Source organism: Anas platyrhynchos, chromosome Z, assembly GCF_047663525.1.
Source record: "Anas platyrhynchos isolate ZD024472 breed Pekin duck chromosome Z, IASCAAS_PekinDuck_T2T, whole genome shotgun sequence".
NCBI classification, from domain to species: Eukaryota; Metazoa; Chordata; class Aves; order Anseriformes; family Anatidae; genus Anas; species Anas platyrhynchos.
The window spans coordinates 54,357,047-54,373,352 of record NC_092621.1 but is presented as its reverse complement, the minus strand read 5'-3'; the positions used below and the strand labels follow the sequence as shown (position 1 = coordinate 54,373,352).

General features: G+C 37.5%; 1 protein-coding gene across 2 annotated transcripts in view; it reads right to left on the bottom strand.

Moving 5' to 3' along the window:
* GAK (cyclin G associated kinase) overlaps window positions 1–16,306 on the bottom strand; it is a 73,272-nt gene that overhangs the window by 34,859 nt on the left and 22,107 nt on the right. For both annotated transcript variants that reach the window (XM_027446921.3, XM_027446920.3), the window contains exons 8-13: window positions 11,922–12,057; window positions 11,170–11,282; window positions 10,489–10,600; window positions 8,336–8,459; window positions 917–966; window positions 682–830 (exon numbers count right to left, since the gene is read on the bottom strand). In XM_027446921.3, the coding sequence (XP_027302722.2) occupies window positions 682–830; window positions 917–966; window positions 8,336–8,459; window positions 10,489–10,600; window positions 11,170–11,282; window positions 11,922–12,057 (684 nt within the window). The remainder of the gene's footprint in view (window positions 1–681; window positions 831–916; window positions 967–8,335; window positions 8,460–10,488; window positions 10,601–11,169; window positions 11,283–11,921; window positions 12,058–16,306) is intronic.

The window sequence follows — 16,306 nt, the reverse complement described above, 5'->3', positions numbered from 1 at the left end:
TTGAGCTAGTTACAGGACAGTTGAAGCATATTTAGGAGCACTGACAGAAGTCCAGAGTTTTAACACCCACCAAGTTGCCCTCATTATTGTGTTACTGAACTGGGGATGTGTCTTCATTTTAGCATCAGAGAAATAGGCAGGAAGGCTACTGAAGGCTCAGCTAAATTATACCAGTATCTCATGCAGTAGCAACAAGCTGTCAAGTAGTCATCTCTGGAAAACACAACGCTCCAGGGCTGGGCCACACTGGAGTCAAACAGTATGCAGTGGGACAAAGAGAAAGTCCAATCAGCATTATTTAAAATCAATCTCCAAAGCAGTACTACTTTTGAAAGAAAAAAAAAATCTGAATGAGAAGAGACTGAGGTTTTAGTAAGACTGCTGTTCTTCATTTAAATCTGAAATATATAAGGGTACCAATACATTTCTTCAAACATATCACTAGCCTAAGAAACGTACTTGAGTCAGTAAGATTAAAGATTAGCCTTAATTTATAACTTTGAACAGGAACCAAAACCAAGCAGAACACAGGCTACTCTAACCTTATGTTTACACTCTTATTTTGTCATATTTTTGATTAAGCAGCCTACTTTAACACATCCCACAACGGGAAGCTGAAGATATACACTAAGATACTTTGTTGAAAGACCTTTTATAAAAATACACAAAGATTATACACACCCTATTATGGAATCTTGAAGGCCTGTATGTTCTTTGAGAAAGGTTATACACAGCATAGTGCCCAGGATGTTTAGAGTCCAAACATAACCTCACATCTTCTATGTTATTTTTGATGGCAGACTCTACACCTTCAGCTGGAAAGGACATCACTGAAAACAGAAAGAAGTGAATACTTCACCTTGAGATCTTCATATACTAAGAACAATCAAATGATCGAGAGATGTAGTAATCATACCTGCAATTCTTGAAGTGATGTATGATATATCCAAGTCTCCTTTGGCATAACTGAAACAGAACACATTGGAGTTAGTACTGGGAAGCAGAAGCATTTGAGACATAGATTCAAAAATTCAGGTCTTAGCCTCCACTCACTGCAAAGAATAATCTTTTATTTCTTCCATCTGAAGGACCCATTCAGCCTGGCCTTGAATACCTCCAGAGATGAGGCATCCACAGCTTCTCTGAGCAACCTGTTCCAGTGCCTCACCACCCTCTGAGTAAAGAATTTCTTCCTTATATCTAATCTAAATCTACCCTCTTTTAGGTTAAAACAGTTTGCCCAGGTCCTAGAACTATCTGCCCATGTAAAAAGTCGCTCTCCATCTTTTTTATAGGAAGAATTTCTCCCCAGTAGCTAAACTTTCCCTCTTTTAGGTTAAAGCCATAACCCCTTGCCCTATCACTACAAAGATGTTATTTAAAACATGTTATATAAATATATAGATGTTATATAAATTAATAATGTTATATGTAACACACACATACATATATATATATAAAACATATATATATATGTTATATATAATATTACAGATGTTATATAAACCCCCTGACAAAGAGTCCCTCCCCACCTTTCCTGTAGACCCCTTTTAGGCACTGGAAGGCCGCTGTAAGGTCTGCACAGAGCCTTCTTTTCTCCAGGCTGAACAACCCCAACTCCCTCTGCCTGTCTTCATAGATTTCAGCTCAAATTTACTGTATATTCATTGAATTTATAAATTGAAATCATTCCTCTGGGCATTTTGGAAGTGAATTTTCAAAGTGAGCAATTACTACTCATTTCTATATAATTGTGACGGGTTTTTTTGTTTAGTTCAATTCCTTCCATCTCTGCTTAATCACCTACATTATGCCAACAACTTAGTATTTTAAAATGACTGATATTTTTTTTTCCAGGGTAGTTGCTATGTAGCAGGATGAAAAAGCCTCAGAAAGACTGAAAGACTCTAGCATAAACCCAACACCCTTGACTTGGATCCAACACGCCTGCACTCCTGACTGGCAAAGCAAGAACAAATATCACCTACAGAATTTGGGTTAGATACCTAACTGAAATTAGTAGCATAACTCCAGAATATCAAAAGTTCACCACAGTATGATGCATATTTAAAGAATGTAAATGCATTATCAAAACCAGGTGTTCTAGAATTACTACAAAATTTCAAGACGCTGAAAGAGAAGACTTAGAATACTGTACTCATTTTCAAAACATTAAGAGAAAACATTATTTCTTTGATTCCCTATGGCTTGCTATTAAATACAAAAGAGCCTGGAGGGATTGATTGAAAGATTGAATTTACAAGGACTGGTAGGACGATTTTAGGTGAGGTAAGAACAATTCCTTTGAAGGCAATGACATGAAAGAATGTTTATATGGACTGGCATAGTCCTTGTCCTAACAATAAAAAATGATCCAAGGTCTCAAGATAAATTGAAGTCACTACAAGGAATTTTGAGAGCCTTACTAGACAAAGCACTGAAAACTCAGTCTAGATAGTGTTTGGCCATTTTGTCTATTTCAAACTTCTTTGCAACTCTGGAAATATTTAACTTCCTCAGCCAAACTGATTAAGGGAGAAAATTATACTCAGAGCCAATTACAAATTCTTACTAGTGATGAACACAGTATTTATGATTGAGAAGTGTCAAATTCTGTCACTTACACCCACCAGCTTTAAGCAAGAAAACATGCAGATCATTCTAACGACTTCAACTTCTTTTAGTATCAAGACAAAGAACCACCTAATATGATAGCCTGAGAACAAAGATCTATTATGTCTTTTACATTACTACAGGTTAAACAACAGTGTGAAATGAATGCACAGATCTATAAAAAGAAAAACAAAAAAATGTCTTTACATCCATTAGGGAATATTTTCAGATATTAACCTGTTTACTAAAAACACTATTCTATACATCTTTGATTTTTACATTTGTCTAAATTAAAATGCAACATTACTAAGAGCATGGTTCTCACTACACGCACTTGCAGAAAAGCCCCATGCACATTAAAGCTAAAGCACTTACTGAAAAAGTGCTATTTGGTATGACAATAATATCACAGCCAAGAAAAGCTTGCTATTTTGCAGGAAAAAATCTGTATGCCTGTTGCAACTGAAAAAAGCTTCAGAATGGTTCTGCTGTCTTAATTAAAATGTAACTGCTATGCAAACTGCAAAATCAACAAAACTCTCAAGATGTGTGACTTTCCTTAAATTCCTATTCCATGTTTCCCTTAAGCTTTATTCTGAGGACTTGAGATCTAATTCAGTATTAACAATGGAACAGAAGATACTCTTTTTACTGGAGTGTTTCACTTCAGACTGGCAAATAAGATTCCTTTAATTTTCAGGAAGACAAAATAGACACGCAATTTTTCAGTCCACTTTTCACACACACGCTGATATGCATTCCTATACATTTCAAGACATAACCCTGTAACAAGACACAACCCTGTAATAAAATACCAGGACTGAGGTTTTTCCTTTCATGCTATTAACATCAGGACATTTAATTTACCATAGCAATGTTGCCAGCAGGTGATGAGTGCAACAACGTTTTTGCATGACAACCCGACACTGCATGTAGGTTTTCTGGTTTGAAAAAAATCCGTAATTTTTAGGCTTTTTAGAGGCTTCAATTAAAGGTAAATGGAAAAAGTATGCTATCCTTTTCCAATAACAGCAGGCAAAGCTTTTATAGTGAGATACCTAAAGCAAAATATAGCAAATAAAATATAAATTCTAATTTTGCAGTACAAGTATCTGAAAAAAATCAGAAGTTGTAATTAAATGTTACAGACTTCTCATTGTGGAAAGGGTTGGCAATACTAGTTCTGTCAAAACAGTTGCATTTAATAGTGATACTTAATATTAAACAAAACATCACTCCAGCAAATTAAGTTAAAAAAATATGCAATTTTAAAATAAAGCTAGTTAGCATACAGCACAAAATTTTGGATGAGCAGTTACCGTGTGTTGCTATCACCTGAAGATGGGAAAGAAAGAATAAAAAAAACAACAGATGAATTGGTATAGCTAAAAAGTAAGAACGCAAAGCACTCTTTAGTCAAATAATGCTCTAACACTAAACAATCTTTCTCCACACATTTCTACACTCACAATAAAACACCTATTCATTAGCTAAGTACCACCACTGCTGATGCTTATTTTCTTACAGGCCAAGAAGAAATGCAGCACTGAAACTCACAACAATCTGCTTCCGCTTAGTTTTGCTTTGTGAAACTGAATTAATCATTCAGCTACCCAATGCAACGTTAATCTATCAAATAAAACATTAATGCAGCATCAAGAAACAAAATTACCTTAGAAGCAAAGGAAGCTAACAATAAAAGGCAGCTAATTGTTCTTGCATTTTTAGATCATAATCTCTTCAACAGAAGAGACTAGTTTGACAAAGTAAAAAAAAAAAAAAAAAAAGACCAGAAGTGCAGAATGCAAATTCTATAATAGGAATTTCATACCAGGTTTCAATATCAGGTACCTACCATCCCAAGCCTCTCTCTGATTCTAACTAGATGACAGACTCCAACATAAGGAGTTGGAAAATGCATTTCAAGGAATAGACATTTGAGTTTATCCAGAATGCCTGCTTCTCATGTTTGTTGAAGAGTTTTAGAAAGGTAGTCAAGGATGCAATCAGTAGTAGAAAAGGCATTATTTCATCCTTTATTCTGTCAGCTGTAGCCACAACACAAGTTTGTGAGGGCAGAGAATGACCCTGACAGAAAACAGCTATGTCCTACAGCAGACACAAAGAATGGATTAGCATTTCAGCACAGTTAAAGTACAAGAAGTTTAAGAATGCACAAGCCTAGTGGTAGGACTCTCAGAAGCACGGTGAGTGTGTACATGCTAAAGAACTTCAGACTACATAGGTCTTGTAAAACATTAAATATTGCTCACACTAATTCATGTGCTGCCATTCCAGTGAAATGGAATACAGACTCAGAGAATGAAACTTGCAGCATTAAGGGCCACTGAAGAGCAATGACGAATTCCAAGTGGAAAAGGTTTTCTTTGAGTATTGATTAAGCATCATATGGAAAACAAGTATTGAAGTAACTGATTCTCACTAGCACATTCATGTACTTGGTGCATTCCTCCTTTTCTTTCATTCCCAAAACCATGTGAAAACAAATTCACATGGAAAACAGGAAAAAAAAATGCAGTTGTATCAAGACAGTTCTCCACAAGAACAATATTTGTTTTTACTAGTGCAGAGCTTTAATATATTTGACAACCTCACATTCCCTTTAAGGTGCATGAGTCACCTTAGACATCAATCTGTATTTAATCAGCTCAGTCCAAAACACTGGAGAGGAACCCATCTCCTCATGATTACACTTGGTATTTAATGTTTAGACAATTTAAAGCAAAAGTGACAGCTTGCCATTAAGTCGTGGCACATTTACAGACACTGTCTGATGATACTCTGATGATCCTCTCTCAATTCCTCACAGGACATGGAAGCATTTTATCCCCCTTTAGCTAGAAGAGACCAATGGTTGGTTATCTGCCAGGTTAGATGAGGCCCTGAGCATGCTGATCTAGTGGGTGGCATCACCGTCTACAGCAGGGGGGCTGGAACTGGATGATCCATGAGGTCCCTTTGAACTCAAACCATTCTATGAGTTTATGATCTAATTCGAATATTTTAGCACTTACAACTGTTAAGCGTAAAAACCCACCCCAAACTGTGCTCTCAAGTTACTCAATTCTAGTGAATAACCACATACGACCTTCTGTGAGTAATGCAAATGAGATGGAAAAGTGAAGAGCTTTTTCCTGACTAAGAATATTTATTGAGTTCCACAAGACATGCACAGAAATATCTCCAACAGCATTTAGATCCCTGACAGCAGCTCAGACACTATCACAAAGTAAATCATGCTGGATTAAGTTTGAAGCAGTTTAGAGAACTTCAACAGTTTGTGTCTCCTTGTGATTTAAGGCCTGAGTGACCCTGGTTTTGGGCAGGGCACAAGAGCTTCCATCTCAATCATACTCTTCCAAAATTGTAAAAAAATAAAATAAAAATTTAAAAAAGTTAAAAACTTGATTCTAACTAAAGTGCCAAGGATATAGTTCAGCAACAGTACAGTAACTAGCAATTCAAAATGAACGCTGTAACTAAGATGCAAAACTTATTTGGGCAATCACAATTCTCTAACAAATAATTTTAGAGAGAGAAGAGCATGTGAACTGACCGGCATCTTTGACCATTAAGTACTCACTATACATCAGAAGCTGCCAGATGAGTTTGAATATACAGTTACTATTTTACTCCTTGCATGCTACTTTTATTATGGAACCAAATGAAAACGCACAAAGCAGAAAGCCCCACAAAACTGTCAGGTAAGAAATAAAAATAAGGTGAGAAGTCAGCATGAGGCATTCCATCCTGAAAGGTCACCTGTAGAGAGCTCTTATCCCTCACCCCTGGCAAAAGGGGAGAACAGCACAAGATGAAATTCAGAAAGTAATCAGTGGCCATTAAGGAATAAACTGCTTGCAAGCGCAGGAAGAGAAACGTCTTCGGATGTAACTGGGGGCACAATACAGAAAGTCATGTGGAGACAACAGCACAAGAAGTGGAGTGTAAGAATAGTGCAGAAGCATGCAGTGTACAATCAAAATACTAGAGTGAAAGAGTAAAAACAAAGGCACAAGAATGACAGCTTAAAGCTTTATAATTTTGTAACTTTGTCAAAGGAGAAGACAAATAAGGACTATCTATCACTAAGGAAAAGTCATTTCTCTGTTAAACTTCAAAATTAATGCAAAACAGCAGAATTTAAGACAAGGAATTTAGTACCTTCAAGTTTTTAAGTAGTAGAGCTGCTAAAGGCAAGGAATTGGCAGAATATAACTATTATCACACAGAAATTTTCTTTAAAAAGATACCATAAAATCAACAAAAGCAAGGCTGAACAGATGGTCAGAGGAAGATCGGTTCCACAAAAGGTAGCAGGTGCAAGGAGATAAAGAACAGAGGTCTGTAAGACAGCATGAGCCAAAGAACTAAAATGGGGAATGGTTGCTGAAAAGTTAAAAGCAGCTCATCATAATACTTCATACACAGAATTCCTACAGTTCTGCTATGCTGCTGAGAACTCACTGTTTATCATCATGTGACAGTTCACTCCCCTTGTATACCTCCCACTCTTCTCTCGAGTCAGTGTAGTTCTCCAAAAAAAAATTTGATGTTGTGCCAATCGTTTTTATCTGTGGAAGGCTTGTAAGGACAGATCAAAGCTACATAGCTTTTCTGACCTTTAAAAACAGAGGACCTAGCCTTTTTAAGCCATACATGAGAAGTTTAAACAGACTAAACTTAAGAACAAACAAAGAAAAATGCACTCAAAGTAGCTACAGAGGTGCAAGTTCCACAGACCCGAGTTCTCTGATCATTACAAACAGTTTAGAGCTGTACAATAAACAGACTACACCTGACAGAAAAGCAGTTACAAGCAAAAGACTTCAAGTATGGTATTTCCAATTAAAGTGCTACAAACCCTACAGTAAAGGACAAAGTACAGTTGCTGTACTTCTATTATCCTATTGACTTACCTTCCTCTCTTCCTAGAATTAAGAAAAAGTTTTCACACTGCATCAAACTTGATTATAAGTTCAAAAATGTATGAATCCATACTGTGATGACCAATCATATAAAGACAGTTAAAACCATTTGTAGTGGGAGTGAAAAGAATCATTAGAAACAACACTGCACTAATACTCTGAGAACATACACATCCGGGGAGGAAAGTATTCTTCTATGTAATTCAAGGCAAAAAAGACAAAGTGCAGAACCACTCATTTTGCCTAAAGTCTCTCCATTCAATCACCCATATTTGACAGAGTGAAAGAGGACACTGGATGACAACTGCAAACTAAACTGGACAGAAGAGCCAATGCACCATTTCCCTGCAGTTTCTCTCCCCTCCATTCCCTTTAACTAACACTACTCTATCTTTCATTATTCCTTCTTTATTCATTGACGCATCATATAGTTTTGTTGGTTTTTTGTTTGTTTGTTTGACCCATGATAACCTTATTTCTATACCACTCCTCCCTGCTCCAGCCCCTCTCCACTCATCTCTCCCAGGTTTTCAGCATGTGTAAAACAGCAGACAACAGCAGGAAATGCAGCACTTATGCTGGGGGGAAAGCCTGTCTATATTTCTAAAACACATTAATACAAAAGCTACGGTAGAAATAATAATTCATAAAGTCTCAGTGCTATTAGCTATTAGAGTTCATATTTAGAAAACAATGCTGAATTTGACCATTTCTACAATAAGCTCTTGAGCCTTCATTTAGAGCTCTTACCAGCACAATTTATTTTTACTCACTTGGCCACAGACTGGATAACTTTAGAAGACGTATCCTTAATATTTGTGAAAAACCGTTCTGTTCCTCCTCTCAGAATATCAAAGAACCCTCCGTAAGTCTGGTCACACTCTGCAACAGTCAGGCCTAGAGTAGTCAAACAGAAGTAATTGTACTTTAAGTCATATCCTGGAATAGGCTCCATTTTAAAGCAATTTGCCTACAAAGATGGAAGTATATACAGGCTAAACTTTGTTGTAAGGCTCACAGTTCAAAAGCTTTCCTTAATGATGACCTATGAAAAGAATGACCTCTGCATGGTCAAGAGCTATTGGTAAACTACATAACAGATTGCTTAGTTGACTACTCACATTTAAGAGAAAACAGTAAAAGATTCATAAAAGTAAGGCATTTCATACAGCCTGTGCAGGCATAATTAAGTTACATTTTAAGCCCAAAATCTCAGCTAGAAACATCTATTTGTTAGCATGATAGTATACAAAGAGTACTCGATCCCGCACAAAACAGATGGCCAGACAGCCTTTTGATTATACTCCTATTTGGAAGCTAGATTCCTATTCAGCAATTCATATACAGACAAAATTACTGCAAATAAATATTACCCAATTTTTTAAATTTCCTCTTGAGCTTTAATACCCTCTTACTGGCAATTCAGCATACATAATATAAAGCAAGTGCCACCAAACTGGAAGGAAAACTGAATATAGTATGAAATACTCCCTTGATTTCTTCTACATTAATTGTAATGTTAAGCAACATACTCATACTTGATGTAAGATGGTTGCAGAAACTGCCTTTCATTAAAAAATTAGATGCAAGTAAGCCCATTAGCTTTTTATTTTCTTCGCTATATGAAGTACAAATATTTCCAATTGAGTGAACCCTGGAATACCTACTTTTATAGAATGGGTACATCAGCTTTTAATTGTGTCATTTTGAAGACATGCTTTGGTTGATTCAATTAAGTGCTGTTAGCCTAACTACTGCTTTTCTTCAGATGCTAACACAACTTCTCATCACTAAAGTTCCTCTGGCACAACTCTGCATAATCATCCCCTAATTAGCTGGACTCAAGGCAGCATCAGCTATGGTGCTTCTGAACGCAATGACCTGACTACCCATAAATGAGCTTAGGCTTCTGCTTTTTACCTTCTTGAGGTTGTCAAAAAATTTTATTTTGGGATTGACAAAGCCAAATATGAAAATGACTGTAGACTACAATTGCTATGAGACGGGCTTCTAACTAACAGATGGGGTTCAGTTCAAAAGCTTTTTTAGGGGATAAGGGGTAGGGGGGAGAGGGGGATTTCAGATGCCTACAAATTTATTTCTTCCTCATGTAGGCTTTTATCAGACTAAAATAATAGTGTCACATCGGTGGCTTCTTAATATCAATGTGCTATTGTAGTTCCTAGATAGCTACCAACAGACAAAATCCTTGAAATTGCTTCTGCATTTCTTGGTTGGACTACCTCAACATTTAGGTATCAACAAGCCTGTTTTAGCATAAAGTTATGAAAAAGACACAGAATGGCTGCTTTTGGTCATGTCATACATAATGCTAAGTAGTTCTGCTTGGAAAAGAGACAAGTATCATCTTCCTACAGTAGAGATCCAATGTTGTGCAAGACCTCAAGATATGGACCAATTTTGGTAACTTGTGCCACAACATATCAAGGTTTTTGTTATAATCCAGCACTTCTGAGAAGATTTTCAGCAGTTAAATTTAACTTTACAAATTCTCACTTTACACTGAATATTTCAAAATATCATATGCCTCACTGAACTGGAAAGTTTGAGGTTTAAAGTAAAATATTTTTGTTTACTTTCATTGTAGCTCTTATTCTTAGAAATATTATTTCTTATTCTGTCAGTTACTCTCATCAATTCTTAATTCATTATCAGAACACTCTTACCCATCTACAAGTCAGTAATGCATTTTAGTTTCAACTGTTCTACACAAGAAACTAAATTTTATCTTCAGCAACAAATTTGAGAAATTCACATTTGCATTATCAACATACAACCAAACCCTGAGAAAAAGGAAAAAGGTTAGAAACAGCAATGTAAATTCAAAGTAGCCACATAAATGTCTAAAACCCCAAAGTGACTTTTTTTTTCTTCCAAAAACCAAGGTATTTCTTTCTGCAAATACCTGCATTGTACATGTTATTGAGCTGTCCTGCAGGCTTGGAGCTCTGTGAAACCGATGTTACAGACACCCGAGGCTGAGCATTGTTCCCATAGCCTCCATTTTGTTCCAGGAGCTGTGGAGATCAATACTGTGATGATTTTCTTGCTCATTTAGCCAACTTACAAAAGTAACTTACACAGTATAACTTGGTGAGAACAAGCATGCAATCTGTTTCTGAGGCTCATGAGAAAGCCAGGAAGGTTAAGTACAGCAATTCATTCAGTTTCAGTATTGTGTAAATTAATCAAACTGGAGACAAATAAGTGGGTTTCCAGTCAACGTAGGCAGAGTCCTCATGTATTAGATTTTCCTGTGCAAGTTAATGATTATTAAATGCAGCATGTAAAATAGAGCACTTACTTACAAAGGAATGACCCAAGATCGTGACGTTTTTTCAATAAGCAGTAAGAACTATAATTAGTTTACTCTAATGTCACATAAGCTCTAAATTATAAAAGCACATTTTCAAAGACCATACAGGTAATGTAGACCAATTCAAATGAATTACAAAATTGTGAAGTTTTCAAAAGACTAAGGAACATGGGACCTGCTCTGACATTTGTTACTGAACTCACATTGGATAAAAAAGGAGAGAAAGGAAGGAGACCTTATCAATAATACTCCTTTATGAGATTCCTTTACCTCTGTGATGGGGGATTTAGGGTTCACATTCCTAGCTGCTGCAATCTCCTGCAGTTGATTCACTAGTTCAGTGATTGACAATCTTTCCTCTGGGTTCACTTTCAAGGAAGAGCCTAAGAAAACATGATTCAGGCAATAAAACAGATACCCTTCAGAGCTCTTCTTTCAGCAAACATCAGTACTTTCTTCAGTGCACTCTAAAGCAATGAGAGCACTCAAACATGTGGAACAGTGTGGAGCAGACACTAAATCCATATTCAAGTATCACTGTTGTAAGTGATACAACTAACACCATTTATGGTCAAGAATATTTTATAGCATATACTTTAGGAGTCTATTAATGACCAACCTCAGAAGCAATGTTGGATTTATTTTTTGACAGCAATTTAATAATGTTGGATTTGTAGCCAAAGTTCTGGAACTGTAATCAAAGCTTTTGGCAACCTATATGAATTGAAAGAAGTAAGTATTTCGAAAGCAAATTCAAAGAATTCATCAAAACACTAATCACTCCTATGGAATGATTCAAACACTAAACAAGACAGGTGACATGGCTAAAAAATACGTTTCATTTAAAGTTTAAGTTTTCTGAATTTGGATTAAAATTTTGAATACAATGAAAAGTTGTTACAGTTAACTTTTCCGTCATCACATAATTATGCAGAGATCTACAACACTTAATTCCAGGAATATAACACAAATACTAAGATACATCCATTGCGACCACCAAGCTAGTAACATTATAAACTTACTGATGAGATCATGAAACACAGAATAGCGGGTGTCATTTTGTGGAATAGTGTATTTTCCATTGACTATGCGAAGTTTAGCTCCATCTTCAAAAGGATGTTGCCTAAAGCAGAGTAAATACAGGATACAGCCCAGAGCCTACAGAGAGATAAGGCAGAAATATTTAATTCATGAACTGATAACTGAAGTGGAATTTTAGACTATGCAATTGATTAAGTTCCTTACTGGAGCTTGCAGATCACAGATTTCAATCATCAACTGCTGACTCATGCAACCTTAATTTTTATGTACATACACACACACACACATATATATGTGTGTGTTGCCGACGGAAGGAAGACCCAGCACATCAATATGAGTGAACAGTGAACTTCAACTTTAATGGATAGCTCAGTCGTCTTTTATCTAGTTCGAACATAATCAACTCATACATATTGCAGAAACTAAGCTCAGGATTGGTTAACACTTCCCGGGCTTTTCAGTCTGGTCCTCCTTCTTTTGGCTACTTGTCCCACCTTAGGGACTTTCCCGATGGCCCAAGGGCATCGTGTCCTTGAGCCTGATTGGCTCTCAGCCAGCGGTGTACGTGCCAAGGCTCATGTGAGTTGAGTACGGTGCTTCACCAGCCCATTGTCTCCCAACTGCTCAACATTCACATGTCCTGCCTCACTTAACGATTCCTCCACAATTCCCCCGTTTTTATTTTGCAGCAACTATAATCAATATAACTATAAGTAGAAAACGAAGTTCCTCTTTGACGAAGAAAAAACCATCCACCCATGTTCCCAAAAACAGATTTAAACCAACCTTCAAACCAACTATCTTGTACTACAATTTTTTGCGTATGATCCCTTAACCATTTCAAACATAATCAACTCATCAACAAAAGGATCAGACGCAGCCAGCCGTCATTGTCAAAGATAACGCAACCAGAATCCCTTGTGCCGTTAGATCAGCCATGGTTGCTGTTATTTGTACTTGATGACTTTTCTTCAATGGCTGGTTTAACACATCGACTAGGAACCCAGGTTGGCCCTGTAGGGGAAGAGATACACACATAACCTCGCCCCATATAATTCACATCAGCAGGCCGCAGCCATTGTCCCGTTTTCGTATCTCGGTACAGTACTCTCATAATACATTTATTATCATTTTCAGACTTAATGTAATGACGTGTCGCGGGTGGTTCATCATCATCACCAAATACACACAAATGATTGAGAACAAATAAGGTTTTATCCACCCTCTCTCTAATATCTGTAATGTCTTTATCTTGGGCTTGTAAAATTTGATGTTTCCAACCATACTCATCCTTCCAAGTCACTGCAGCAGTTCGAGAACGTTTTCCTGCGTCAGTGAAAACTGTCACTGCATTCTTAAGTGGGACAGAGGATCGTTTTGGCTTAGTTATCCATCCCTGGTTTTCCATCCATGTCAGAGCTGTTGATTGTAATGTTTTTGCTACTATAGTAGCGCCATCCTGTAGTAGTGCAGCTTGTAACTCTTCAGAGTTTTGTATATACCATTCCAAATCGCCTGGCTTCATGGGTAACCAGATAATATTTGGAGGAACCCCATCCACTTGCAGTATTCGATTCCTCCCCTTCTTTACTAATTCTGCTAATGTTGCAATTTTTTCTTGAATTTTTCGTTGAGGTTGTAACGGAGGAGCTATCCATTCTAATACCACAGTTTCTCCTCCCTTCTCCCCCGTTTTTATTTTTTGCTGTGTTATGGCACCCATCAGGCATTTTGAGCCACATAGAATGGTAAGATCGAGTGGCTTGTCAGATATACATCGATGCGTGACACTCGTTGTGATCAAAGATGCGATTTGTTGTAGTATTTCTTGTTGTTTTTCTGATAGTGTCACTTTTGAAGCAGGATCAGTTCCTTTTAATAACGGCCGAAGGAGATTTAACAGTTCATTCGGAATCCCGACTACTGGCCTGATCCATTGTAAATCTCCCAGCAGTTTTTGAGCATCATTAAGAGTTTTGATATCCGATTGGATTTTAAGTTTTTGAGGCTGAATGGTGGAATCTGTAATTTTCCAACCCAAAAACTTCCAGGGACTTGTCTCCTGAACCTTTTCCGGTGCAAGTACGAGTCCCATTTGTTTTAAGGTCAGTGTTAAGTCATTTTTCTGTTGTAGACTTGATTCGAATGTAGGCCAATGCGGTGGCCAACTTTGCGCAATGATTATTGTAATAGTAGAAGTTCTAACGGAAGGTGGCAACGGGCAATCTGTTCCTTCCATATTTATTTGCTGTGGATTAACATTACTAACCCTGCTTGGTGGTCCTAACCACTCTGTTGCAGCAGCGGCAACTCTTTGTTCATCTTTATGTGTGGCTAATGCATTAGCCACTACTCTCCATGGCCTCATCAAATCTCCCAGTAACATCATCAAACAATTTATTTCCAAATTTACGTCACTCTGTTTGTTCAAAAAACTGTATCAGGCCTTGTAAAACAACCCTTAGCTAGCCCATATACTAATAACCCTGGCAAATCTTTTTCTACAATCTGTATCTAAAATGCTCCGCTTTTCTAAAAAGCATTTGAGCAAATAATACGCCGCTTATCTTTTCATACCTTTATATACGTCGATTGCAGCCTTTGCAAAGACCTCGGCGGCGCTTTTCCGGCGGGACCCTAAATAGGCTCATCCCGGGTGCGGGGACTCCCTTTCACCTTCGCGCGCACCTTCCCGGCGCGGGTGCGGGGATTCTTGTCCCTTCCACCTCCTGGGCTGCGTTGCAGGACCGGCTTCTCCTTTATTCCGTCCAACCGTGGCCCTGGATCACTGCCAGCAGTGTCCAAATCCTGTTCAGACCTGTCCCTGTTCGGGCGCCAATTTGTTGCCGACGGAAGGAAGACCCAGCACATCAATATGAGTGAACAGTGAACTTCAACTTTAATGGATAGCTCAGTCGTCTTTTATCTAGTTCGAACATAATCAACTCATACATATTGCAGAAACTAAGCTCAGGATTGGTTAACACTTCCCGGGCTTTTCAGTCTGGTCCTCCTTCTTTTGGCTACTTGTCCCACCTTAGGGACTTTCCCGATGGCCCAAGGGCATCGTGTCCTTGAGCCTGATTGGCTCTCAGCCAGCGGTGTACGTGCCAAGGCTCATGTGAGTTGAGTACGGTGCTTCACCAGCCCATTGTCTCCCAACTGCTCAACATTCACATGTCCTGCCTCACTTAACGATTCCTCCACATGTGTGTGTGTATGTACATGCATATAAAACAATGCTTTAGGTATCAGTTTCACACTCCTGAAATAATTAGCCTTGATGTTTCTCTGAGGACAGAAACACTTAGTAAAACAGTCACTTGCCATTTTAGAGCACTCCTAGAAGTGAAACTGCTTTTAAATAGGTATGTGGTTTGTTCTTCCCTCCCCTCCCTGAAGCTTTCAGTTTCAGTGATTCTCCTATTCATGTCTTTTTAAAAATCATAATAATACATCTATTTTTTGCATTTTGCAGTATACAAAAAAATGAGCACTTGCAACACTGAGCATGTTCAGGAACAGTCTTTCTTCCAGAAGTATTAGACATTTTATTTCTAAACTTCATCTTAGGCTTCAAGGAGACTAATTCTGTTTCTTGAGTAGGAATTTGGTCTTTCTTATTTCTAACCCAAATACTTTACTATACAATGCACCAGCAAGGTAAGCATTTAAGTATAAACCAGTCTGTTTAAATGCCATGCTATGGGAACACAAAGGTGTCTCTGAAACAGTTGTTTTGATAAAGATTTGAAGAAAAACAGCCTGAAACGATTGTCCCTTTATTTCCTAATAGCCACGTAACAACTTTAATCAGAAGGTTATTCAATTCTTTCTAGCAAGTAAAGTTGAAAATCAATCCCAGATGGATTTTTCAAGCTTCAAAGAAAAACATCACAGAGTTGTGACTATCACATTCTAGGAACTTCAAAGTTCCTTGAAGTGTCCAAACGTAACTTACCTGTGTAACCTGACAAGGGAACAACTATCAGAGCCAGCAGGACATAACAAGTTCTAATTTCTGAATAGTCTAGGTGCTATGGATTAGTTAGAACAATTTTGTGTGTTAGTTAAGTAAATTTAAGTTTTGTGTATATTTGTGTGTATATATATACACATACATATATATATACACACACATATATACATATGTATATATATACACACACACACACACACTGTACATAAATATGAACTCATAAGAATATATGAAACCTATTTGCAGAGTGATCCTGGCATAGAAGAACCATGCTTCCCTCTGGCTTACAAAAACTTTCTGGTAAAGCACCCAATACCTCTAAGAAAACGTTTGCACAACATACTGGTGAATTCTTCCTTACTCTCTTCTGTACCCAGCTTACTTACT